This window comes from Littorina saxatilis, linkage group LG15 (genome assembly GCF_037325665.1).
Source record: "Littorina saxatilis isolate snail1 linkage group LG15, US_GU_Lsax_2.0, whole genome shotgun sequence".
NCBI classification, from domain to species: Eukaryota; Metazoa; Mollusca; class Gastropoda; order Littorinimorpha; family Littorinidae; genus Littorina; species Littorina saxatilis.
Genome location: NC_090259.1, coordinates 45,767,481 through 45,794,546, shown reverse-complemented (window position 1 = coordinate 45,794,546; position 27,066 = coordinate 45,767,481). Strand labels below are relative to the sequence as shown.

Here is a 27,066-nt window from a genome sequence, read left to right as displayed (position 1 = left end):
GAGTCCCCTAATATGGACCACCTTCAACAAATCGAAGAAAATAAAAGCTAAAGGCTATTTTCATTAATTCATTAGGAAGCTTGCTGGAAACAACCTATAACTAGCCCTCGAGATTAAAAAAAATATAACAAAAAGTTTTCTTTTCGTGGAAGTTGATAATTTCACTTATTTTCACTCTGTTTTTGATAAGCTTCTTTAGTTTTCTGGTGTGCTTCAAATAATGCTCTCATCAACCCGAAACAGATAAATCTAAAGCATATTTGAATTAGTCTGACTTGTACACTAAGTTGTATCATGTTATTTTGAAGTATAGGGGGCTTTTTACAGTGATTCGTGTAGGCCGCTTCACTGGTCCATATTAGGCGCCCAGGCTCCTCATATGGATCATTTGTGATTTTGTCTGTATTTGTTTTTTGCTGAATGTCTATCAAAGCTATGTCACTCTAATTAGACCTAACGGTTAACCTAAGAGAGGACTACCAAACACAAAATGAAATATCTTCGCAAGAAAACATGCAAGCTAGTTATCAGCATGAAACACAAAGTGGTCCATATTAGGAGCCCTTCCCTTACAAAGGTCTAACCTTGTAGCCGTCGCGAGGTTTCCGATGCACGCAGTTTAAAGCGTCCAGTACAAAGGTCTAACCTTGTAGCCGTCGCGAGGTTTTCGATGCACGCAGTTTTAAGCGTCCCGTACACAGGTCTAACTTTGTAGCCGTCGCGAGGTTTCCGATGCACGCAGTTTAAAGCGTCCCGTACACAGGTCTTGTAGCCGTCGCGAGGTTTATGCCCAAGGAATGATGGTGATGACATCATGTTATGATGTCATAGTGTCAGAAATTAGGTCACTCAAGTGTCTGAATGCACATGTTTTGTCTTGGTCAGCGTTCATACAGCGTCATTTTCGGCACTTGGTCGAGGAAATAAATTTGCAGTAAATCGTGTGGTCAGCGCACATTTGTGATATTGCAAGGATTAGGTAGCAAATTGATTGGGCTATGTGTACAATAAATACCAAGGTGCCAGTCGATCTCATGATTGCACACTCGGGTCAAACGTGGCAGCATTGCATGATTTTCCAACATGTTCTTGTTTTTCTCGCTCTGTAATCAAAACTGAACCCTGATTTGCACATGAGCACCAAAACCATTGCCTGTTACGACATTTCCCTTGAACAGAAGTTCATAGAAACTAATTGCTTTTGTACAATCACTTGTTGTTTTTTTAAACATGCCGATTCCGTTCGTACAAAATAGAATGTTTCAGTTCGTACGAAAAGCGTTTCTGTTCGTACACATTTTACATTTGTTACATCAGAAAGTTTGTTTGGTGTCTTACCTGACAGGACATACACATTTAGTTTATATCCGCCGCGCAGTCACGCTGATCTAGCGTGTGAAAGAGAGCAACCGCAAGCCTGGAAAACGGCAAGAAATCCTGGCGTTTTCAAAACACGTGTTCTTTTCTGCAAAAGATGTTGAGCAAGTTGTTCATAATCTTTAAAGACTATATGCGTCCTATCGGAGGACGGGAAACAAAACTAGAGAAAGTGTCCTTTAAAAAAAATGCAGGAACACACAAGGGACAATATTTCTTACCTCTTTTCAGACGAATATATCTTGTGATCCCGTGAACAAATACTTCTGAAACTTGGTACACATGTGGTGACACCATCCCTTGCAAACCCTACAAAGTTGCATGCATGTCACTTTTGTCTCTGAGGCATTACGAACGCTTACACAATTTTACAACGTCCATTCTCAGGTTCTGTTTGCTCTAAGCACTGGAACGAATACAGATGGTGGTCTTTGTCATCGTTTTGTCAAATTTGGAGAGGCTGCTACGAGTTGTTATATATTTATTGCATATCTACTCCAGCTACCCAGCAAAAACACCATCAAAACCAGGATTTCTTGCCGTTTTCCAGGATTGCGGTAGCTCTCTTTGATTAATCTTGCTGGAATGTTTCATCATGACTGAATCGCTGTGTTTGTGAGAACTTTGCTTTAGCTGGTATGTTTCATCATGCCTGTATTGCTGTGTCTGTGAGATTGTTGCTTTTGCTGGTATGTTTCATCATGACTGTATTGCTGCGCCTGTGAGATTGTTGATCTTGTTGGTATGTTTTATCATGACTTATTGCTGTGTGTGAGAATTATTCTCTTGCTGGTATGTTTCATCATGCCTGTATTAAAGGACCCCAAACACGCTCTTTTTAAGGTCAGATAAAGCAGTTGGGGTTGATTTAATGATATAGGTAAGCATCTAAAGATGCAAAAACGGAACAGTAAATCACAGGTTTTGTGTTGCATCAGTCTAATTTTACACATAATGCATGCTCAAAAAGCGGCCAAATTCGTCTGATACGCGAGACTTCAAAATCCCCGCGGCGGCAAGCCGTTGGCTGTGACGTCACTTACAGGAATCGGAAGCGAAAGTAGCGACGCTCGGTCTGCGTCTTTACTGCAGCCGTGGATGCGCGCGTACTCCCGACATCATGCCGAGAGAGTGTGCTGCTGCCGTATGTTCGGAGTTTCAAAAAAAGGACTCGGGCTTGAGTTTTCATTTGTTTCCATCCGACTCAAGGCTCAAGCACTTCCGTACTCTCGCGGACGTTCGCGATATAATTATATATGATACAATGACCGCCAGATCGGAACGCGAAAACGCTTCGCTTCAGCCACGAAATTCGTCGGATTGGGGCCCAAAACGATTCCGAAATAAACTAAACCCTGTGAGGGAAGGTGAGAAAACAATTTCCTACAGCATGCATATGTCTGGTTAACCTAAGTCACGCCAAAACGCAAATGAACGCGTTTTTGACACCAACAAAAGCCTGTTGGGACCCTTTAATCGTTGTGTCTGTGTGAATGTTGCTCTTGTTGGTATGTTTCATCGTGACTGTATTGCTGTGTCTGTGAGATTGTTGCTTTTGCTGGTATGTTCATCATGTTTGCAATGCTGTGTTTATGAGAATGTTGCTATCGCTAATGTGTTTTGTCCTGACTGTATTGCTGTGTCTGTGAGAAGGGTGCTCTTGCTGGCTTGTTTCTTCATGGCATGATTGGTGTGTGTGTGTGTGTGTGTGTGAGAAGGGTGCTCTTGCTGGTTTGTTTCTTCATGGCATGATTGTTGTGTGTGAGAAGGGTGCTCTTGTTGGCTTGTTTCTTCATGACATGATTGTTGTGTGTGAGAAGGGTGTTCTTGCTGGCTTGTTTCTTCATGACATGATTGTTGTGTGTGAGAAGGGTGTTCTTGCTGGCTTGTTTCTTCATGGCATGATTGTTGTGTTTGTGTGCAGGTGATTCAAAATGTCGATGCGCGAAATGTAATGATGCATCAAAGGTAGAAGGCAACTTCGGTAAGTTTATCTTTGCAGAGAGAACAATTTTAATTCCGCAGACATTCTCACTGTCACACTCTCAGTGTCTCTCAAATTATACATTTACTATTTGTTGCCTCCAAAACAGTAATCCCGTTAGTGCAGTCTGTAGCGCTCCGTACCACAAGTCCGGTAAAGTCGGGTTTGAATCTCTCGGCAAACTTATCTCTCTAAACCCTTACCATACCCAACATTTATCATTCGAAAGGAAAGAGATTAGATAGTGTTCTTTGAAAAGATGGAGGAAATGCAAAGCTATTTTGATTGTACAGACTGGGACATTGTGTTGGATTTGTGTGCTGATGTTACAGAAGCTTCTGATGATATTTCTGATTATATTATGTTTTGTGAAGACATGATTATTCTAAAAGAAACTGTGAAGGTATTTGCAAACAGTAAGTCATGGGTTTCAAAGTCGTTAAAACCTGTTTTAAATGAAAAGAAAGTGGCCTTCCATCTGGCCAGTCCAAGCTCACACAAGAGATAAGAGAAACCAAGGAAAAGTATAAACAAGAAGGGCAAAGCCCATACGACTCACATGCTTGACCTTGACATGACCTTGACCTTCAGGATCAAGGTCAAATAACTAAACCTAGCAATGACATCATACACTAAGAACTGCTTTACACATTTTTCCTACCAAAATACATGTGACCTTGACCCAAGGTCAAGGTCATCCAAGGTCATGCAACACAAAGCTGTTAATCCAAGACATAGGAAGTACAATGGTGCCGGAAAACTTTAACGTTGGATATTTCTTGGACACTATTCAGTCTATCAGTACCAAATTTGGCAAGATGGTGTATGATGACAAGGCCCCTAAAACATACATAGCATCTTGACCTTGCTTCAAGGTCAAGGTCGCAGGGGCCATAAATGTTCTCAAAAAAACAGCTATTTTTCACATTTTTCCCATTTTCTCTGAAGTTTTTGAGATTGAATACCTCACCTATATATGATATATAGGGCAAAGTAAGCCCCATCTTTTGATACCAGTTTGGTTTACCTTGCTTCAAGGTCAAGGTCACAGGAGCTCTTCAAAGTTGGATTGTATACATATTTTGAAGTGACCTTGACCCTGAACTATGGAAGATAACTGTTTCAAACTTAAAAATTATGTGGGGCACATGTTATGCTTTCATCATGAGACACATTTGGTCACATATGATCAAGGTCAAGGTCACTTTGACCCTTATGAAATGTGACCAAAATAAGGTAGTGAACCACTAAAAGTGACCATATCTCATGGTAGAAAGAGCCAATAAGCACCATTGTACTTCCTATGTCTTGAATTAACAGCTTTGTGTTGCATGACCTTGGATGACCTTGACCTTGGGTCAAGGTCACATGTATTTTGGTAGGAAAAATGTGTAAAGCAGTTCTTAGTGTATGATGTCATTGCTAGGTTTAGTTATTTGACCTTGACCCTGAAGGTCAAGGTCATGTAAAGGTCAAGGTCAAGCATGTGAGTCGTATGGGCTTTGCCCTTCTTGTTTTTATGGTGTTTTTGCTGGGTAGCTGCAGTTGATATACAATAAATCTAAAACTACAAAATAGCAGCCACTCCACATTTCACATATATATAGGTTACAACACGAGTGGGTTTTTATATGGCTTGTATTTTAGTCAAGACCCAGCGGATGAATATCAAGGGACTCACGAGCCTCTGGCGAGTGAGTCCCTTTGATGTTCCCGCTGGGTCTTGACTGAAATACAAGCCATATAAAAATTCACGAGTGTTGTAACCTGTATATCATATGAAGATCAAAAAGACAAATTGTGACGGAAACATCAAGCTTTAGTTGTGTGTTCAGATGAGGCACCTCTGCACATACCTTATTCTAAAGGCACGTCTGTTGATCTATGTCAAGTCGGTGCATAATGGTGGCTTGGTTGTCCCCGTCAATTGAAAGCCTCTTACACGGATTTGACTTAATACCTAGTGGTTACACACGCATCTCCTGAGATCGTGGACACCTTCACCATCTATAGGGCCTACTGCACCACAGAAGAGCTAGAGATACTCGCAAAATGCATTAAACAGCTTGTCCAGAGAACAATCGTAGTCGATGATGTACCGATAAGGACGTGTGTACCGGGCACGCTGTAACTTCACATGACCATAGGCTGAACATAGCAGTGCTGGTCGGACGGACTGGGTTTTTAACGATTGCTAGTTTGACTTCTGTTTTAGTTGAGAGCACGAGCACACACACTCAAGCACATACGGCTTGTCATGTTGATCACAAGAGAGAAATAGAGCAGCGAATAGAAGGAAACATAACAGATTACATCCCCATAATATGACGCGATGGACGACAGACGTCATGAAATCTATGACGCTGTGATGATAGTCTCGGCAAGTCGAGACTAAAACTCAGCAATAGCACTGAACGACTCTCGCGCAAGTTCTCAAAAGCGTGGTAACCCGTTGCACATCCGGTCGACAGGTACATGTGCACTTTGGAATGTCAAGGACGACAGAAAGTAGAGCCAGCTATGATGTATTTCGTGCACCCTTATTTATCCACTATTTTATGTGTTATAAGAGTGCAATAGTTACATCATAGATGTAACAAGAGAACAATGGAAATACAAGAAATATACCTAGAGTACATTTACAGAGACAAAACAGGGAGGTCATGGGATATATATTTATATCCCGCCGCGCAGTCAGGCTGATCTAGCGTGTAAAGGAGAGCATCCCCCACAATCCTGAAAAACAACAAATCCAGGATTTTTGTGGTGTTTTTGCTGGGTAGCCGCAGTTGATATACAATAAATATAAAACTATAAATAGCAGCCTCTCCACATTTCACAGAACAATGACAAAGACCCTCATCTGGATTCGCGCTAGTATTTGGAGCAAACAGAACCCGAGAATGGAAGATGTAACGGAAATTTGCAAGGTGGCTGAGTGATCAGGGCCGAGGTGCACGAAGCAACAGTGGGTGACAACCAATGGGAGATCTGCCCAAGTCGGTCCGCTCCCTCCCGGTCGGGGTGCACGAAGCTTTTTTCCCAGGATTGCATACCGAATGGGAGGCTCCCGTTTGGACCAGCTAGCTACCAGCCCCACTCAAAGAAGTTGGCACCTCCAAAAATGGCGACCGCCTTTTTCGAAATGACATTTTCGGAGATTTTACAAAAACAACGCCTAAACGAAAAAGTAGAATGGTGCCTTCCGTGCGATTTCAAGTCATGCTCTTCACATTTCCAAGCAAGATAACCGCTGAGAGTGCAGAAACGCCGCTGTTCGACTTTGAAATCTCGAATCGCAGACGACCTTCGCTTTCACAGTACAATCATAGCAGGTGAGGCAGTGTTACTCATTTTGATCAGCTCGTTTTCGTATTTTTTGTGCATTACGATCATGTAGAATTATTGGAATCAAGGCAGGAATGACTAAGGCATGCAAATGCGTTGATTTTGTTGAAAGCTGTACGGTAGTTAGCTAGATTCTTTCTGTTGAGTTTGTTTGTATGACTGAATTTCGTCTTCAAAATCTTACCACTTCTGTGATTTTCATTGTTTGTTTAGCTCATCGGCAGGAATCGTCATGCAAAATATCAATCTGTTGAATGATAACGGTAAGATAAGGGATGTTCAAACATGTACCTGCTTGCAAACACAAGCGCAAGGCCAGATCAATCTGCTTCATTGACTGCCAGATTTTCATTGAATTTTCAAACTAATGACTCGTTTGCAGACTCTCAAATTAGATCCAGTGTTTGTATTCTTAGATTCATGATTGACCATGCAGGCTGTTTACGATGATGACGTTGTGTTTGTTTATGCTGATGCAATCTGCAGATCAAAGGGGACTGACCGCAGGCTGACCCAGTGATCAATACAACCTGTGTTTACCACTCAACATTTCCTTCCACCTATAACTCAAGGGCAAAAATAAAGGTACATGCTTGTGGACTCATTAGGCCCATGCAATTCATGTCTGTGAAGATCAAGATAGCTGTGAGCTTTAACTGATTATGCTTATTAATATCAGCACCATCCTCACCCCATAACACTCTCATGTCCAACTAGCACTCTAACCAACCTTCATCCCTGCCCCACCCCCCTATCCTTGCCCCCTCTCTGCATAATCGAGGGCCCCAAAGGGGGGGGGGGGGTATCATCACGATCACGGGAAGGGAAATTTTAGCTTTCACGATCACAGTTACCTTGATTTTTGTTTTCACGATCACGAACACCAGTGGCAAATCACGGTCACGGTAAAAGTTGCATGTACAGAAAGCACGTGTCAAAGTAAACACAACCACACATTAATTCGCCCCTCTGCATCTATTGTTTATTCAACACAAAGTGAGAACTGTTGCACTTTCTTATTATTATTTTTTGAATTCTCTTTCATAAACACATAGAAATACATATCATGATTTGTAATCAGTAACAAGAATGTTGTTTTCATTGTTTTCTCTCTCTCTCTCTCTCTCTCTCTCTCTCTCTCTCTCTCTCTCTCTCTCTCTCTCTCTCTCTCTCTCTCTCCACTCATACACTGACATTCAACTCCCACACCCTCACCGTCTCACACACATGAATATATACTTGCACAATTTCACATTTCCAGAGCTAAATCTTGTAAACCTATTTTCTCAAAAACTATTGGGTGGATTGAAATTAAAGTACATGTATGTGTGATGGGTTCTTTATTTTCAACTTTGCCATACAATTTGAGGTACACCATCGCCTGGTTTCATGGCCTTGAAAAACAAACAGGAATGCTACAGGCCAAAAATGGTTTTACCCGAAAGAAGCGCGCAGTGCCAGTGGCGAAGCCACAAGCCTGAGCCTGCGAAGCAGGCGAGCCAACTAGGGGGGTCCGGGGGCATGCCCCCCCGAATTTTTTTTTCAAAAAACGGTTAAAATCTGTGCAATCTGGTGCATTCTGGGCATCATTTTCAGGGCTGTAATAGTGTTGTGATCTTGTTAAAAATCTCATTTTAGCCTCCCCCCACCACCATTCAACACCTCCTAACTGGTGAAAACAACACTACTGTGCGCTGGCTTCATTCAGACCGGCGCCCGGTCGCGTTGCGCAATATTCACACGGATCGTTTTTGCGGAAATTTGTCAACTTCACCGGAATAAATTTGACTTTACCGGATTTTGAAAACGGCTTTATCGAATTTCCGGCAATTACCGGAAAAGTAGCATGCCTGACAAAATCCCCAACGAACATGACTTTGATCGTCTTTGACATGAGGATCAAGTGACCCAAACTGGCACGTCTCCCCGCCATTGTTTCTGAATTTAACCCATTGTTGATATTAAAGTTTACAGGCGCTAAAATAAATCCAAGCTTAATGCAAAGAAGCGACAATTAGAATCTATGCCAAGCGTGTCCACGTTGCTGGGATGAAAAAACACATTTCTAGTTTCGGTTTTGGCTACACGCAGACTCGATCTCGAGCCAGTCGAGGTCACACTGAGCGAGTGACAGCCGGACGTGGCAATGTCGACAATGTCAATGATCTCACTCAAACTCAAAGATCTTGAACAAATTTCAAGACCTTTGCCTACATTCAGAACAGTCATAGAGCAACATAAATCAACATACCTTGATATTTCGTCTTCGGAAAGACCGACCCGTAGAAGGAAGGCATTCTCGCCGCCTGCTTTGGTCTGGCTTGAATCCACAAAATATAACAGAATTTCGATGACAGTGTCAGTACCGCTGCACGCCATTTTTGAGTCACTTGAGAAAAAGTGACTCTATGTAATCGGTCAGTGTTAGTCTGTCCGGCCGGCCGTCCGGCCGGCCGGCCGTCCGTAGACACCACCTTAACGTTGGACTTTTCTCGGAAACTATCAAAGCGATCGGGCTCATATTTTGTTTAGTCGTGACCTCCAATGACCTCTACACTTTAACGATAGTTTCGTTGACCTTTGACCTTTTTCAAGGTCACAGGTCAGCGTCAAAGGAAAAATTAGACATTTTATATCTTTTCTCGGAAACTATCAAAGCGATCGGGCTCATATTTTGTTTAGTCGTGACCTCCAATGACCTCTACACTTTAACGATGGTTTCGTTGACCTTTGACCTTTTTCAAGGTCACAGGTCAGCGTCAAAGGAAAAATTAGACATTTTATATCTTTGACAAAGTTCATCGGATGTGATTGAAACTTTGTAGGATTATTCTTTACATCAAAGTATTTACATCTGTAGCCTTTTGTGAACGTTATCAGAAAAACAAGGGAGATAACTAGCCTTTTCTGTTCGGCAACACACAACTTAACGTTGGGCTTTTCTCGGAAACTATAAAAGTGACCGGGCTCAAATTTTATGTGAACGTGACTCATTGTGTTGTGAATAGCAATTTCTTCCTGTCCATCGATGGGCTAAAACCAGAACCAATTACCTCAAAATAACCTGTTTTGCAACTTTATAGTTATTTGACTTATGGTAACATGATTCTCACTTTCTGTAAAGGATTCTTGAAAATCTTGCATAATTGCGTATTTATAAGTCATAATTTGTTCTGGCTCCAAGCATTTCTCCTGCTCATCTTGGAAGCAGAACCCTCTAACTCCATCCAGGTTGGAAGCAGAACGTGCTAAGTTCAGTTTAGTCTGTTCTGCTACTGAGGCCTGTGGGGAAAGGGGAGTGTTTCACTGCGAGCCAGATGCAGCCATCGTCACCTGACCTCTTCTGCTTGCTGTGTCACAGTCATTTTTTCTGTTCTCAGCGCAGCCAGATAAGCGCACATTAGCGGTGGTGGTATCTGGTCTTGACCCTTTCTGTGTGGTGTAGGATTTCCTCCAGCACACAGAATAGTGTAACTAGCAGTAGTAGAGTCTGCTGTCGACAGAAAAAGGAATTTGATAGACTGTGGGAACTAAAACAGGTCAGTGACACCTGTCAAGTGTCAGTATCCGAATTCCTGACTCCGGATGTACAGGGTTTAAACACAATTAACTTTCCTGTGATAAAGAGTGAATGAAGAATGAATTGGGAAAGATGCAGTCCCTTGATATTGAGGGAGCAGGGTGGTAATAAGGGGGTTGGGGCCAGGGAGGGGGGTTGGTGGTAAAGTGGGTGCAAGGGGGTGGGGTGGGGTGGGGGGGGGGGGGTGTCCTAAACTGACAAAAGGATGGTCCACTTTCTGAAAACACTGGAACAGAGAACAGCTCTCTGCCATTTTTACATCTGCTGCACAGTCAATTTGGCTGTTGCTCGAGTCAGGACACAGATTCAAGTGAGTATCTTCATGTATTATGTTTTTCCCCATTTGAACAGACCATAAAAGCTGAAATTCAGATTCCTTTTTTTAAATATATAGGGGATTAACCTTCTGATTCAGTCTAAATCCTGTATCTGCAAACTGATTCCTAGCTTTTTGTGTTTTGTTTTCCTAATTGTAAAACACAGGCAGGTAAATGTGTTTGTTTCAGCGTGAATGTTCTTGCACGCGTGTGTGTTTGTTTGTGTTTGTGTGTGACGGTGTGTGCATGTGCTCATGCCTTAATGTTGTAGTGTATCCATGCAGCTCTTTAGTGTTTGTTAAAAAATTAAAAAAATGTAAGTGAGTGTTTACAGTATTTGTGTATGCTTGTAAAGATGGATAGATCATGAATGATTTGGTTGATGAATTTTGTCAGTTTAATTGACTCTAATATATTTTGTTATTCAGAGGTTATCACAATGTCAAACTGATGAGCATGAGTGGTCAGAGTGTAATCAAGTACTAATGTTTCATTTGTTTGTGTGAATAGAAACACGAAAACTATCCAAAGTTTTAACGCAGAAGCGATAATACGGAGGCAATTACCTTTTGTTTAATTATCGGTTAATAATTTTAAAATAGAAGTACATGTAGTAATTGCCTGTTCAAAGGAGATAACATTCATAGTATCCATGTCTTTTGCAGACGCTGTTTGAAAGGAGATGAATCATCAGGCCGTCCAGGCAAGTAAGAAGCACCATGCATTTCAGGAGACTGTCCTTCGGATTCACGGATTACGGTTGCATAATCTCCTTTCTGCCAATGCTAAAAGTGAAACCTGATGATTTTGATGCGTCTCCATTGGCAAAATCTACCCCAAAATATGACGATTGTGCTGTTTCTTCAATCGAAGATCCTTTTGAGAACATGGTGAATGGGGGTTATCCTCCTGTTCGAGTCATGCATCAGCTCCAATACTTGCTGATTGTGATTCCACCCCTCAAAAATGAATCAAGCTACCCAACTCCTGTACATCTTTCTCCTGTGTGTGCTTCCACAGTTTCTGTTACCCTGTAGGTGTATTCACATCAGCTTGTAATATATATATGTCAGACACTGCTCCTTTAAGTGAAACTACCACAGCATCTCTTCCATCTGTTTATGGAACCCCAACAAAGAAAATTCTGTCATCGATGAAGGAAGCATCCTATGTGACACCTCATGAGAAGAAGTTCAGCCGAACTTAAAGACTCTGCAACCCGGGACTACGGGAAAAGGTGTGTTCGAAAAGCGAAGACACTCAGAGATGAATTTTACACAGGAATAACTGGTCAAACGGCTAAGACAAAAGCAGAACAGGAGGTCGACTGTTAAAAGTGCAAAATGTGTATTATTTATTTCGACCTTTGTGCACAACATTTTTGTGAAGAGGAAAGTACAACAAAAGGTAAGAATGCCAATTTGTTTTCTTGATAATGAACAGAGTAGCATGCAGTCAGGATCTAAAGCTCGTGATTTTGTTACCATTTGCATTGTGTGGTTAAAATGCGCCTTCAGCCTTGTGTTTATTTGTTTGTTTGCTTGCTTGTTTGCTGCTTTGTTCGTTTGGTTTGTTGTTAGTGTTATTGGGTGTGTAGTTTTGTGCGTAACGCAAAACGATATGAGCTGATACAACATAAGATTACCGTTGGGATTTCTTGAAAAACACAATACAAAAAAGTGTAATGATTTCAGAGAGAGTTTTGTGTGTGTGTTTATTTCGTTAGGTGTTTTTTTTTTCGCTATGAAAAGTACCGGCAATTTAATTTTTATTTATGCGTGTTGCGTTCATTAGGCCACACAATGAATGCATACATGAGTCCTTGATGATATTTTTGCAAGTGACTTGACATTTGTTTGTTTATGACGGTAATAAACTTTGAAAAACGATTTGAACTAATGTACAGTATACGCTTTGCTTGGAAGCAGAACATGCTATGTGTGAGGAGGCTGCTTCTGACTGCTGTAGCACAGGCCACACTGGGGTCTGTGTGGAAGTCAGAAGCAGCTATGGTGCACTGGGCTTTTCTAGCTCCAGAACTGAGAAAAGAGTAGGAGTGTATTCTGGAAGCAGAACAAATTATACCTTTTTTGCATATGAAAAAGTTGTTCAATTAAATTGATTACTAGTGTGCATGACCAGTGTTTCCTCTAAGTCAAGTGTGTAAAATATGAGGGCTACAATCCTGTGTTTACTATTTTTTATAAGGGGTTGAAATCTTCAAGTGGCTATTTCTCAAAATGGTGGAAATCCAGTTAGATGGTTCTGGTTTTAACCCATCGCCATCTGATGCCTCATATAATATTCAGAACTGCGAAAGTGACTCGATCGAGCGTTTGCTCTTCTTGTTGATCTTCGAATTCGAATTTGACTGAATGCACTCAAAACTTTTGCACGAAGCCCTTCCATTGGATGAAGTTTGGCAGACTTTTGCAATTTGCCTTCTGATTGGATCTCTGTCAAAATCATATTTCTGAATGTGTTGTTGCTTCCCTTCAATCGGGATTGGCTCCTTGACGAATAGAGGATCATAGAGTGATACAGCTGTGAAACATGTACGTTTAAAATAAAATGCTTTGCAATAATGCCCATCACGATCACGAAAACAAATCACGATCACGAGACTTGATTTTTTTGTCATCACGGATCACGGGCAAAGTTCCATCACGATCACAGAAATGGAAATTTCGGCAATCACGGTCACAGAAAGGTCAAAAAACGCCAATCACGATCACGATTTTAAACCCTGTGGGGCCCTCATAATCATGTTCATTTTATTCAGAAAGACCTTGCTATCACTCCAGCGTCTGACCATGGAGTCTACATGCCATAGTCTCAGATGTGATGGGATCAAGAGGATGCCACAATGATCAAGGTAACTTTGCAAATACTCAAACAGATCTAAATGCAGAAGGTGATCCACAAACATGTTTGCTTAAACATTACAAGGTTACACCCAGAACAACAGCTGGCCTTAGTTGCTTATTAACTGCAAGCAACAAAGACCCTCTCCCCCTCCCCTCTTCCACCTGCAACATATATTTTCATATCCACATCCAACTTTTCCATTGCCTCTTATGTTGTATAACTGTTGATATTTAACAATAACAAGTTTTTGTTTCCAATCAATGGCTCTGCATTTACCCTGTACACACACACATACACACACACACACACACACACACACACACACACACACACACACACACACACACACATAAATATATTCACAATCTCTCTCTCCCTGTTTTAAATTCAGTCATTTGAATCACTAACACTTAACTGGGGCTCAGTTACTGAATCTGTGATAGTGTTATTTGGAGTAAGATTATTGACTTTTTTTGCTGCTCCTGTTCTTCTTACTGTTTTTCGTATCCATATAATTCGTTTTGTCCATTAAAATGCTGGTTTTTGTTTTAATCACTACAGTATGTGTCCATATAGTCTACGCCTGAGATGTGATGGGACCAAAAGGTTTCCAGAATGAAACAGGTAACTTTTCTTTTTACCTGATCTTTGGCATGCAGAAGTTGGTTCACATTATACATTGCAGTGTTGTTGTCTTCCAAATACATTAAACACTGTACCAGTCATTACATTTAAATGACAATGCTGATTAATATCAAACCTCCCCCGGTTCCCCAACTAGCCTTCTCACGCCCCCCACCTCCCTCCTCAGGGCCGGACCAAGTTCGTTTGAGGGGGGGGGGTGGTTCCAACTGAAGGCAGGGGTCCAGGGGCCGGTGAGGCCCCGGTGGGGTGCAGGGGCAACGCCCCGCTGTGGGATCTGGGGGGCAAAGCCTCCCAGAAGCTGAGAAAATTTTGCATTTGTGAGGTCATTTTTGGGTTTTTCCTTGCACCTGGGAATCAAAATTACACATTTTCAACAGTAACAAAATACTTCAGATATTCATTTACCATAGTGGTTCAGTGGAATAATCCCACAGACATATATATATGCCTAGTAAATAAGTCTGACATATTTTTTTCTTTTCTCTGAGAGGTACATCGGATGGCCGGGGGGGGGGGGGGGAGGGGGAGGGGGTCCGGAACCCAGGAACCCCCCCCCCCCCCCCAGATCCGGCCCTGCTCCCCACCCCCCCCCCCCCAACTCATTAGATCACGAACACCACACTACTAAAATCATATATACTGTTGCTGCTGCTAAAAGTTGTTGTGACTTGTTCTTCCTCTGTGTATATTTTTTTGTGTTTCCACAGAATGCAGTTCTTCCATGCACCTCAACGTCTATAAATCTATGGAGTCTACAACATTGTCTGAGATGTGATTTGAGCCACAGCATGTCAGAATGATCAAGGTAACTTTTTAAACACATATAGCTGATCAAACTGAAGAATTCAAACACACAGTTTCAGTGGGTTTAATGCATAAAACATTTCAACAGTCAGGGGCTTTCTCGCAATAAAGATTGTGAGGTTTTCTTTGCAAGTTGTTTCGCTATGCAGAGTGTGATGTTTTTGTTTGTTTGCTGTACTAATTGAAGATGCACAGATAAAAGAAAGTCTTGCATGTAGAGGAAGGAATATGCTTTTGGTTTTTGACGAGACAAATTTTACTCAGAGCTTAAGTATAAAAATGTCAGACATCACAGATCTCTCAAATTAAAACAAATGAGGGCATCATTCTGACTTGAACATATACCACACATTTGATAGCCTGGTTATGTTCTGTGAATAATGAAAACATTTCGCTTAATGAATTTCACATGTTGACACCAGTGCCTAGTAGGAAATGAATCGCACATCCTCCAATTTCCAACAAAAGAAGTCAGACGTATGTACCCATGTTAAAATAAAGTTGTATTTATCCCATGTAAAAACCTAAACAAACATGTGGTGTCTGATATACTGGGTAATATGATGAGGAACGTACCTTTAAAGGCCCAGCCCTTATTGTGAAAGCAGTTCTGCTCAGCTGGAATTTGGTGATTTTTTTTCTTTACAAGTTTTTTGTTAATGAAGTGAATTTGCAAAAAAATAAAAAAATAACAATTTGTTGTCCACACAAAGCATTCAATGATTCAGGCTGTTGAATGTTGTCATGTGTCTTGGGAAAGGGGAAGTCTTATTCTACGTAAAAGCATCGCCAGGTTTGGGTTGAGCCAAATCGTTTGCATGGAAAGGACTGTGCCTTTTAAGGACGCATGGATTTTTCATCTATTCAATTGCAGGATAACAACACAACACCGAATAGTTTCTAAGCTATTATTTCTTTTCCTTTCTCGAGTCCCTCCCCCCGCGGGTTAGGGGGAGTCCCATATTGGTTGGGACGAGAAAGAATTTACCCGATGCTACCCAGCATGTCGTAAGAGGCGACTAACGGTTCTGTTTCTCCTTTTACCCTTGTTAAGTGTTTCTTGTATAGAATATAGTCAATGTTTGTAAAGATTTTAGTCAAGCAGTATGTAAGAAAATGTTAAGTCCTTTGTACTGGAAACTTGCATTCTCCCAGTAAGGTCATATATTGTACAACGTTGCAAGCCCCTGGAGCAATTTTTTGATTAGTGCTTTTGTGAACAAGAAACAATTAACAAGTGGCTCTATCCCATCTCCCCCCTTTCCCCTAGCCCATCTCCCCCCTTTCCCCGTCGCGATATAACCTTGAATGGTTGAAAACGACGTTAAACACCAAATAAAGAAAGAAAGTTTCTCGAGTCCCACAAAGTTCCCAATGCTAGGGCATACTTTTGTATAGAAGCTGTTCGTGGAAATGTCATGTAAGTTTTTACACTGGCTAACATGAATTTTTTTAGACTGGCTAAAATGAAAGTAGGCATTCTTGTGTTTTGTTTCTGCAAGCGGTATCATTTTTCCAATCTTTCTTTCTTTATTTGGTGTTTGACGTCGTTTTCAACCACGAAGGTTATATCGCGACGGATTTTCCTAATGTTATCTGATTTTGATCTCTTACAGCCGCTAGGATATCTACAATGCACTAATTAAACATATACGCCAACCCACATTGCAGAACATGATATGAACAAGGTATATAGCTATTCTGATGAACACGTGGGGGAATTCGGGGTCTGTGATTGGATGGTCTCTTCCGATCATCAAAGCATAATGCGGCGGAAGTCGGCCATTTTACTCAATATCCAAAAGCATATTGTCGATAACAAAGACGCATGGTTCCGGTTTCTTCCACGTGTATAAAGTACACGCATACCTCGCCAAGTTTGTTTCTGTGACTAGTCGACAGACGATGCCATTTGCTTTGTGTGTGTTTTTGTTGTTGCTTACTGTACAAGACATACATTACGTGTAAAATCCAGTTCTTTAACAGGCAACAAACCTTGCAAATTTCCAGAAGCTGCAATCTGAAGCGACCTATCTCTGATTCTAGCAGACGATCTCTCCAATGTTTAACACAAAATCAGCAAACTCTCCTGTCACATAGAACGTCCATTGTATAGTGCAATGTTGAAATGAAGTTACTGGTCTGAAACATTTAGTCGTTTCTTCTGAGACAATCCTTGTTCTCTTATCATCTACAGATTTACCGCAGTCTTCACCACGCGAATTCCCAACAGAAGTCAGACTTTCGAACATACAATATACGTAGGCAAGCATGATACGTCATGACGTCATATGATTCCTAGCATATTGACGTAATGCTAAACATCCGGTTATCTCGAGTTTTCTCCGTAATAGTGACATGTCCGTGGGTTTTTCAATGTTCGGTTATTTCCGTGACTTCATGCGGAAAGAGAACCGTCGTCTGCAATCAGCGACATGGACCATTCTGGTACTTGTTGCTGACAAAAACATGATTTTAACACAGAATTTAATGTCAGAATAGCTATATAAACGCTATTGTGTTTTCATCGTAGCAATAGGGTCCGATATTTAGACTCGAACAAGTATAATGCGACTCGTCTTCGACTCGTCAGCATTATACTTGTCTCGTCTAAATATCGGGCCCTATTGCTACGCTGAAAACACAATAGCTGGTAATGTTGCGCTGTTTGCATCATTCGTTTTAATTCAAAAATCAGACTAATTTGCCTTCTTTGGCATTATGCATTTAAGATATTCATCTTCATTTTTTTGCAATGCTGACTGTAGTTCTGTGTGTGTGTGTGTGTGTGTGTGTGTGTGTGTGTGTGTGTGTGTGTGTGTGTGTGTGTGTGTGTGTGTGTGTCTGTGTGTGTGTTTACTGATATATTGTAATTTATTAATCGGTTGAAGACGACACATTTTCCAACTCCCCAGTTTGTTTATCTGTGAGCGAGACTTCTTGAGTCAGTTGCATGCATGATAGCTAACTGAGGTGTCTGCAAGAAAGTAAGGGTATTTCGTATACTTCATACTTGGTGTACATTAATTTCAGCTTCGGCATGACTAGTCCCGAAAGATGCTAGTTTGTAGGTGAAATGGTCTGACTTTGGTTGTCTTTTGAAAGAATCCAAATTCGGGGATGGACTCAACAGTTCGAGGTTTAAAATGGAGCGGTAGACTAACGAACCCGATTTAATTCTTCAAGATTGACATCCTTGGGGTTATTTGAAGGACGTAGTATACCATAAACAACCTTAGACAATTAGTGACTTGAGTACAGTCATTACAGGCAGGAGGAGGGCATCCCCATAGAGGATTGCGTTCCTGTCAAGTGTGACTCTACCATGAAGGGGTCATTTCTCCAGTCAATCGTGTTCGGCGAATATCTGCATGGTTGTTGTGGCATGAATTTCACTTTGTTCATCACCATTCCACGAAGTTTCCTGTTTGTAGGTTTCATGGTCCGATTTTTTAGCTTCTTTCAAAAGTGTTCCAAAGTACCCCTCCATTTAACCTGTAAATTCGCAACTTTGTTGACCTTCGTCATGCAAAAGCTGTAGTTAATAAACACCAAATGATAACTAATTCGGTCAACGGATGTAGAAATTGTAAAAACTAAATTGGGTTGAATTTGTTGTGTGTCACCATCTATGTTTATATTTTTGCAGGCAGGCAGGGGTGGAGTTGAGATGATGCGGCGCCGGTTGACTGAAAACACACGAACCAGCATTCTTCGGAAGTGTTTGGATCACAAATCAACATTATTGCACATTGAATGGCGGCAGACATTTATGTATATATTCTCAGCTCAGAAGTGTGCTTTGAATTGCTTTGAATTCGGATGTTTAAGAACAAGAGACAAACTTGAATAAAACTTTACGAAGTACATGATTGTAACTGGAGCAAAAGTGTGTGTGTGTGTGTGTGTGTGTGTGTGTGTGTGTGTGTGTGTGTGTGTCTGAAGTGCAACTGTTAATAATGACGATGAGACAGAATTCTAAAACACAGATCCTTTTATCTAACAATCTATATCGTCCTACTTTTTTTTTTTAATGTTGCTGTGTTGACAAACGTTCTCTATCTAATGTTTTTTTCATCACTTTGAAATAATTTCTTCTGAGTAGAATGAAGCTGAATTAAAATGTAAAGAAAAACAAGTCGCGTAAGGCGAAATTACTACATTTAGTCAAGCTGTCGAACTCACGGAATGAAACTGAACGCACTGTATTTTTTTCACCAAGACAGTACAGCTTCGTCAATCCCCGCGAGAAGGAAATCGCTCACGTCCCACGTGCAAAACGCAGTGATAATTATGCACACGCCAGAATAGCGCAGTAGTGTATTGTGCTGGGCAGGAAAGCGCGCTTTTCTGTTTTCGTGTAAACTTTCTGAGCTTGTTTTGAATACAACCTATCATATCTATATGTCTTTGGAATCAGCAAACGATAAAGAATAAGATGAAATCGTTTTTGGGTCGATTTCTTAGATTTTAATCGTAAGACTAATTAATCTATTTTCGTTAATTGTGATCACATTTTAAGAGTAAACATGACATATGTATATATTTTTAGATTCAGAATGTCATGAAGAATACGATGCAATCAATTTTAAATCTGTTTGCGAAAAATCGTATTTAATGACAACTTTAATGAGCAAACTCATTAATCAATTTCTAAGCCTCCAAGCTGAAATGCAATACCAAAGTCCGGGCGTCGTCGAAGATTACTTGACCAACATTTCAACCAATGTGGTTTAAAAATGAGAGCGTGACAGTGCCGCCTCAACGTTCACGAAAAGCCGGATATGACGTCATTAAAGACATGTATCAAAAAAATGAAAAAAACCGTCTGGGGATATCATACCCAGGAACTCCCATGTAAAATTTCATGAAGATCGGTCTAGTAGTTTTCTATAAATCGCTCTACACACACACACACACACATACACACACATACATACACCACACTCTCGTCTCGATTCCCCCCTCTACGTTAAAACATTTAGTCAAAACTTGACTAAATGTAAAAAAGACCCATTGCTCAAAACATTAAGAAACAGGATGATTTTAGTTCGGTCGTAGACCCAAAAGCATTACCGAGGGATTCATTCGAGGCCAGTGTATCAGTGCAAATTGAAAATCTGTGAAACCTCAGATATAACTTTATAAAACAAACAGAATTTTGATAAAAATAACCAACATTCGCAGTAGTTTTTATATTTAGTCAAGTTTTGACTAAATATTTTAACATCGAGGGGGAATCGAAACGAGGGTCGTGGTGTATGTGCGTGTGTGCGTGTGTGCGTGTGTGTGTGTGTAGAGCGATTCAGACTAAACTACTGGACCGATCTTTATGAAATTTGACATGGGAGTTCCTGGGTATGACATCCCCGAACGTTTTTTTCATTTTTTTGATAAATGTCTTTGATGACGTCATATCCGGCTTTTCGTGAAAGTTGAGGCGGCACTGTCACGCCCTCATTTTTCAACCAAAATGGTTCAAATTTTGGTCAAGTAATCTTCGACGAAGCCCAGACTTCGGTATTGCATTTCAGCGTGGTGGCTTAAAAATTAATTAATGACTTTGGTCATTAAAAATCGGAAAATTGTAAAAAAAATTAAAAATTTATGAAACGATCCAAATTTACGTTTATCTTATTCTCCATCATTTGCTGATTCCAAAAACATATAAATATGTTATATTCGGATTAAAAACAAGCTCTGAAAATTAAATATATAAAAAATATTATCAAAATTAAATTGTCCAAATCAATTTAAAAACACTTTCATCGTATTCCTTGTCGGTTCCTGATTCCAAAAACATATAGATATGATATGTTTGGATTAAAAACACGCTCAGAAAGTTAAAACAAAGAGAGGTACAGAAAAGCGTGCTATCCTTCTTAGCGCAACTACTACCCCGCTCTTCTTGTCAATTTCACTGCCTTTGCCATGAGCGGTGGCCTGACGATGCTACGAGTAAAATGGCATTGCGTTCAGTTTCATTCTGTGAGTTCGACAGCTACTTGACTAAATAGATCTAAATATTGTATTTTCGCCTTACGCGACTTGTTTTTGTTATATTTAGTCAAGTTTTGACTTAATATTTTAACATCGAGGGGGAATCGAAACGAGGGTCGTGGTGTATGTGCGTGTGTGTGTGTGTGTGTCTGTGTGTGTGTGTGTGTGTGTGTAGAGCGATTCAGACTAAACTACTGGACCGATCTTTATGAAATTTGACATGAGAGTTCCTGGGTATGAAATCCCCGAACGTTTTTTTCATTTTTTTGATAAATGTCTTTGATGACGTCATATCCGGCTTTTCGTGAAAGTTGAGGCGGCACTGTCACGCCCTCATTTTTCAACCAAATTGGTTGAAATTTTGGTCAAGTAATCTTCGACGAAGCTCGGACTTCGGTATTGCATTTCAGCTTGGTGGCCTAAAAATTAATTAATGACTTTGGTCATTAAAAATCTGAAAATTGTAAAAAAAAAAAAAAAAATATAAAACGATCCAAATTTACGTTTATCTTATTAACCATCATTTGCTGATTCCAAAAACATATAAATATGTTATATTCGGATTAAAAACAAGCTCTGAAAATTAAATATATAAAAATTATTATCAAAATTAAATTGTCCAAATCAATTTAAAAACACTTTCATCTTATTCCTTGTCGGTTCCTGATTCCAAAAACATATAGATATGATATGTTTGGATTAAAAACACGCTCAGAAAGTTAAAACAAAGAGAGGTACAGAAAAGCGTGCTATCCTTCTTAGCGCAACTACTACCCCGCTCTTCTTGTCAATTTCACTGCCTTTGCCATGAGTGGTGGACTGACGATGCTACGAGCATACGGTCTTGCTGAAAAATGGCATTGCGTTCAGTTTCATTCTGTGAGTTCGACAGCTACTTGACTAAATATTGTATTTTCGCCTTACGCGACTTGTTTTGTTTGCATTTCCCTCTTCACCCAACCCCAACACTAATTTCTGTGCCCTAACAGCGCTCAAAAACAGACACACGTTAGTTTTTCGCCTCAGTGCTTATCCACATTTAGAAAGATTGTATCATTTATATTTAGTCAAGTTTTGACTAAATATTTTAACATCGAGGGGGAATCGAAACGAGGGTCGTGGTGTATGTGCGTGTGTGCGTGTGTGCGTGTGTGTGTGTAGAGCGATTCAGACTAAACTACTGGACCGATCTTTATGAAATTTGACATGAGAGTTCCTGGGTATGAAATCCCCATACGGTTTTTTCATTTTTTTGATAAATGTCTTTGATGACGTCATATCCGGCTTTTCGTGAAAGTTGAGGCGGCACTGTCACGCCCTCATTTTTCAACCAAATTGGTTGAAATTTTGGTCAAGTAATCTTCGACGAAGCCCGGGGTTCGGTATTGCATTTCAGCTTGGTAGCTTAAAAATTAATTAAAAACTTTGGTAATTAAAAATCTGAAAATTGTAAAAAAAAATAAAAAATTTATAAAACGATCCAAATTTACGTTTATCTTATTTTCCATCATTCGCTGATTCAAAAAACATATAAATATTTTATATTCGGATTAAAAACAAGCTCTGAAAATTAAATATATAAAAATTATTATCAAAATTAAATTGTCCAAATCAATTTGAAAACACTTTCATCTTATTCCTTGTCGGTTCCTGATTCCAAAAACATATAGATATGATATGTTTGGATTAAAAACACGCTCAGAAAGTTAAAACAAAGAGAGGTACAGAAAAGCGTGCTATCCTTCTTAGCGCAACTACTACCCCGCTCTTCTTGTCAATTTCACTGCCTTTGCCATGAGCGGTGGACTGACGATGCTATAGTACGGTTGCTAGAAGCGCTGACCAACAAGTGTTCAGATGTGCTGAAAACGGTCAGCTATCGCACCATCAAGAAATCGGTTCCCTAGTACCCCTTTAAGGCTCTGGAACCACCCCGGGTGGCAATATCGGGTCGCAACAAAGAGTGTTCCCCATAGCCGGAAAGAGCCTCAACCGTGAAAGATAGAAAGAAAGGTATTGAACAAAAAAGACGCACAACACCAATGTGAACCATTTGTTTTATCATACTTATATGAAAATATTGATGACCATGGAATAAATGGGTTATTTTTAGATTTCTGACAAAAAATCGCGAAAAACATGACAAATTGTCTTTTTTATAGCCTAAACTATGAAAGATTTAAAGACAAGTATTGAACACAAAAGATAGCAATGGATAATGGCAACAACATTTGCTCTCATTGTTGTACAAAATTGTTGATTGTTTTTTAATACTTTTCCGTTTTTGTGGATTTCACAAAGCATACCAATTAAACGGCAGTCCAGGTAACTCGTCCGAATTTTTGCGGCTAAGAGCCTCAACATTTGAAGATAGAAAGACTATCATTGAACAAAAACTATGGTAAACACTAATGTTAATAACTTTTGATCTCACACTGATATTGAAATATGATGACCATGGAATTAATGGGCTATTTTCAGATTTGTGGGTACAAAATCGCCCAAAACATGACAAATTGTCTTTTTTCTAGCCTAAACTATGAAAGATTTAAAGACAAGTATTGAATATAAAAGATTGAACGGGATAATAGCAACAACATTTGCACTCATTGTTGTACAAAATTGTTGATTGTTCTTGAATATTTTCCGTTTTTGTGGATTTCACAAAGCGTACCGATTAATCGGCAACCCGTGTCAATCATCCGAATTATTTTATGCTGCGCCAAAACGATTGAAAATGGATGGAATATTAGTGTTTGAAGACAAAAGGCGCACATTGATATGTTAAGCATATCTTGTTACACCGTATACACATCAAAATCGTGATAGCTCTTGGTTTGAATGTTACAATGTTTGATTTTGTGCAAGTTACACACATTGATACTGACAAAATGTAATGATATTCCAGGACAATATATCCAGCGCGCTCTTTGGGTCCCCAAAACACTGTACATGGTGAGTCCCATTGTGGTGCCAGAGTAGAAAATAATTATATTCACTTTAGCGATAGTCCGCAGTAGACGACATCAAATGACACAGACTGTAATGATAACTCAAAACTCGTCATCGCTTTCAGCAAACGCGTCAAAGTCAACCTCCTCATCTTCTTCCTCGTCTTCCTCGTCATCCTCTTCTTCACAACCACCATCTGCCAGAAGATCGATCAGCGACACAGGTAGGATGGGCTTGAGGCACCACACGGGTTCCAGGACTCCGTCTGCATTTTTCGTCCATCCCTGCCCCTGGTTGTAGGGTTTGGGCCTCTCCAGAATGCCTTCATGAGCACGCTTGTACAGGGCAACGCGGTGGTTTACTCGCTGAATGTGCGGCATCAGAGCAGATTGGCAGGGAGGCATGCGGGCTAGATCGACCTTACACTTGGACGTGAGTTTCTCGTTGTCTCCCACCATCTTGCGGAGTAACTTTCCACGAACGACTGGTGCAGTCCTCTCCGCTGTACACATAGAACCCAAGAAGAGTGGCACAGTAGTCATGCCCCAGGGACTCTGCAAGCTCAGAGAGGTTGATCAGTTGCCGATGTTTTCCTGATCCCGTATACTGTCAACTTGATGGCTTCAGCGTGGTAGAGAAGAATGACAAAGATGTCCGTGTCCGGGGTTCTGACCACAGCGTTCTTGTATCCCAGCGCTGCGGCATGATGGAGGTACAGCACCACCCTGGTGTCAGTCTCTTCCTGGTTGCTGTAGATATTGGGAACCTCATGCACCTCTACCTGAAAACACAATGGCCATTAGAACATCTAGATTGGAGTCTAAACTGGAAAATATATGAAGACTCCAATCTAAATGTTCTAATGGCCATTGTGTTTTCAGGTAGAGGTGCAGGAGGTTCCCAATATCTACCACGCTGAAGCCATCAAGTTGACTGTATACCTGGATACGGGATCAGGAAAACATCGGCAACTGATCAACCTCTCTGAGCTTGCAGAGTCCCTGGGGCATGACTACTGTGCCACTCTTCTTGGGTTCTATGTGTACAGCGGAGAGGACTGCACCAGTGCATTCAAAGGAAAGGGGGAGGTGGGGCCCCTTAAGAAACTGGAGAAGAACCCCAAGTTTCACACGGCATTCAGGCAGCTTGGTGACGACTGGGATGTCAAACTTCGGGTGGTGAAGCAGTTGGAAGAGTTTACGTGCCTGATGTACAATTACAGTCGTGAGAAATCAGTTGATGTCGTTCGTGGAAAGCTACTCCGCAAGATGGTGGGAGACAACGAGAAACTCACGTCCAAGTGTAAGGTCGATCTAGCCCGCATGCCTCCCTGCCAATCTGCTCTGATGCCGCACATTCAGCGAGTAAACCACCGCGTTGCCCTGTACAAGCGTGCTCATGAAGGCATTCTGGAGAGGCCCAAACCCTACGACCAGGGGCAGGGATGGACGAAAAATGCAGACGGAGTCCTGGAACCCGTGTGGTGCCTCAAGCCCACCCTACCTGTGTCGCTGATCGATCTTCTGGCAGATGGTGGTTGTGAAGAAGAGGATGACGAGGAAGACGAGGAAGAAGATGAGGAGGTTGACTTTGACGCGTTTGCTGAAAGCGATGACGAGTTTTGAGTTATCATTACAGTCTGTGTCATTTGATGTCGTCTACTGCGGACTATCGCTAAAGTGAATATAATTATTTTCTACTCTGGCACCACAATGGGACTCACCATGTACAGTGTTTTGGGGACCCAAAGAGCGCGCTGGATATATTGTCCTGGAATATCATTACATTTTGTCAGTATCAATGTGTGTAACTTGCACAAAATCAAACATTGTAACATTCAAACCAAGAGCTATCACGATTTTGATGTGTATACGGTGTAACAAGATATGCTTAACATGACAATGTGCGCCTTTTGTCTTCAAACACTAATATTCCATCCATTTTCAATCGTTTTGGCGCAGCATAAAATAATTCGGATGATTGACACGGGTTGCCGATTAATCGGTACGCTTTGTGAAATCCACAAAAACGGAAAATATTCAAGAACAATCAACAATTTTGTACAACAATGAGTGCAAATGTTGTTGCTATTATCCCGTTCAATCTTTTATATTCAATACTTGTCTTTAAATCTTTCATAGTTTAGGCTAGAAAAAAGACAATTTGTCATGTTTTGGGCGATTTTGTACCCACAAATCTGAAAATAGCCCATTAATTCCATGGTCATCAATATTTCAATATCAGTGTGAGATCAAAAGTTATTAACATTAGTGTTTACCATAGTTTTTGTTCAATGATAGTCTTTCTATCTTCAAATGTTGAGGCTCTTAGCCGCAAAAATTCGGACGAGTTACCTGGACTGCCGTTTAATTGGTATGCTTTGTGAAATCCACAAAAACGGAAAAGTATTAAAAAACAATCAACAATTTTGTACAACAATGAGAGCAAATATTGTTGCCATTATCCATTGCTATCTTTTGTGTTCAATACTTGTCTTTAAATCTTTCATAGTTTAGGCTATAAAAAAGACAATTTGTCATGTTTTTCGCGATTTTTTGTCAGAAATCTAAAAATAACCCATTTATTCCATGGTCATCAATATTTTAATATAAGTATGATAAAACAAATGGTTCACATTGGTGTTGTGCGTCTTTTTTGTTCAATACCTTTCTTTCTATCTTTCACGGTTGAGGCTCTTTCCGGCTATGGGGAACACTCTTTGTTGCGACCCGATATTGCCACCCGGGGTGGTTCCAGAGCCTTAAAGGGGTACTAGGGAACCGATTTCTTGATGGTGCGATAGCTGACCGTTTTCAGCACATATTTTACTATCTAGAAACGACAATTAGAAAAATATCTGAACACTTGTTGGTCAGCGCTTCTAGCCACTAAACTACTACGAGTATACGGTCTTGCTGAAAAATGGCATTGCGTTCAGTTCCATTCTGTGAGTTCGACAGCTACTTGACTAAATGTTGTATTTTCGCCTTACGCGACTTGTTAAATTTAGTCAAGTTTTGACTAAATGTTTTAACATCGAGGGGGGAATCGAGACGAGGGTCGTGGTGTATGTGTGTGTGTGTGTGTGTGTGTGTGCGTGTGTGTGTGTGTGCGTGTGTGTGTGTGTGTGTGTGTGAAGAGCGTTTCAGACTAAACTACTGGACCGATCTTTATGAAATTTGACATGAGAG

General features: G+C 40.6%; 1 protein-coding gene and 1 long non-coding RNA gene across 2 annotated transcripts in view; both read left to right on the top strand.

Moving 5' to 3' along the window:
• The window catches only part of LOC138949462 (uncharacterized), a 166,847-nt gene that overhangs the window by 11,277 nt on the left and 128,504 nt on the right, over positions 1-27,066 (top strand). The window contains exon 3 of the mRNA XM_070321294.1: positions 3,302-3,361. Within this exon, the coding sequence (XP_070177395.1) occupies positions 3,302-3,361 (60 nt within the window). The remainder of the gene's footprint in view (positions 1-3,301; positions 3,362-27,066) is intronic.
• On the top strand, positions 13,387-14,979 carry LOC138948150 (uncharacterized). Its single transcript, XR_011449906.1, has 3 exons — positions 13,387-13,481; positions 14,036-14,098; positions 14,827-14,979. It is a non-coding gene; the product is annotated as an uncharacterized lncRNA (long non-coding RNA).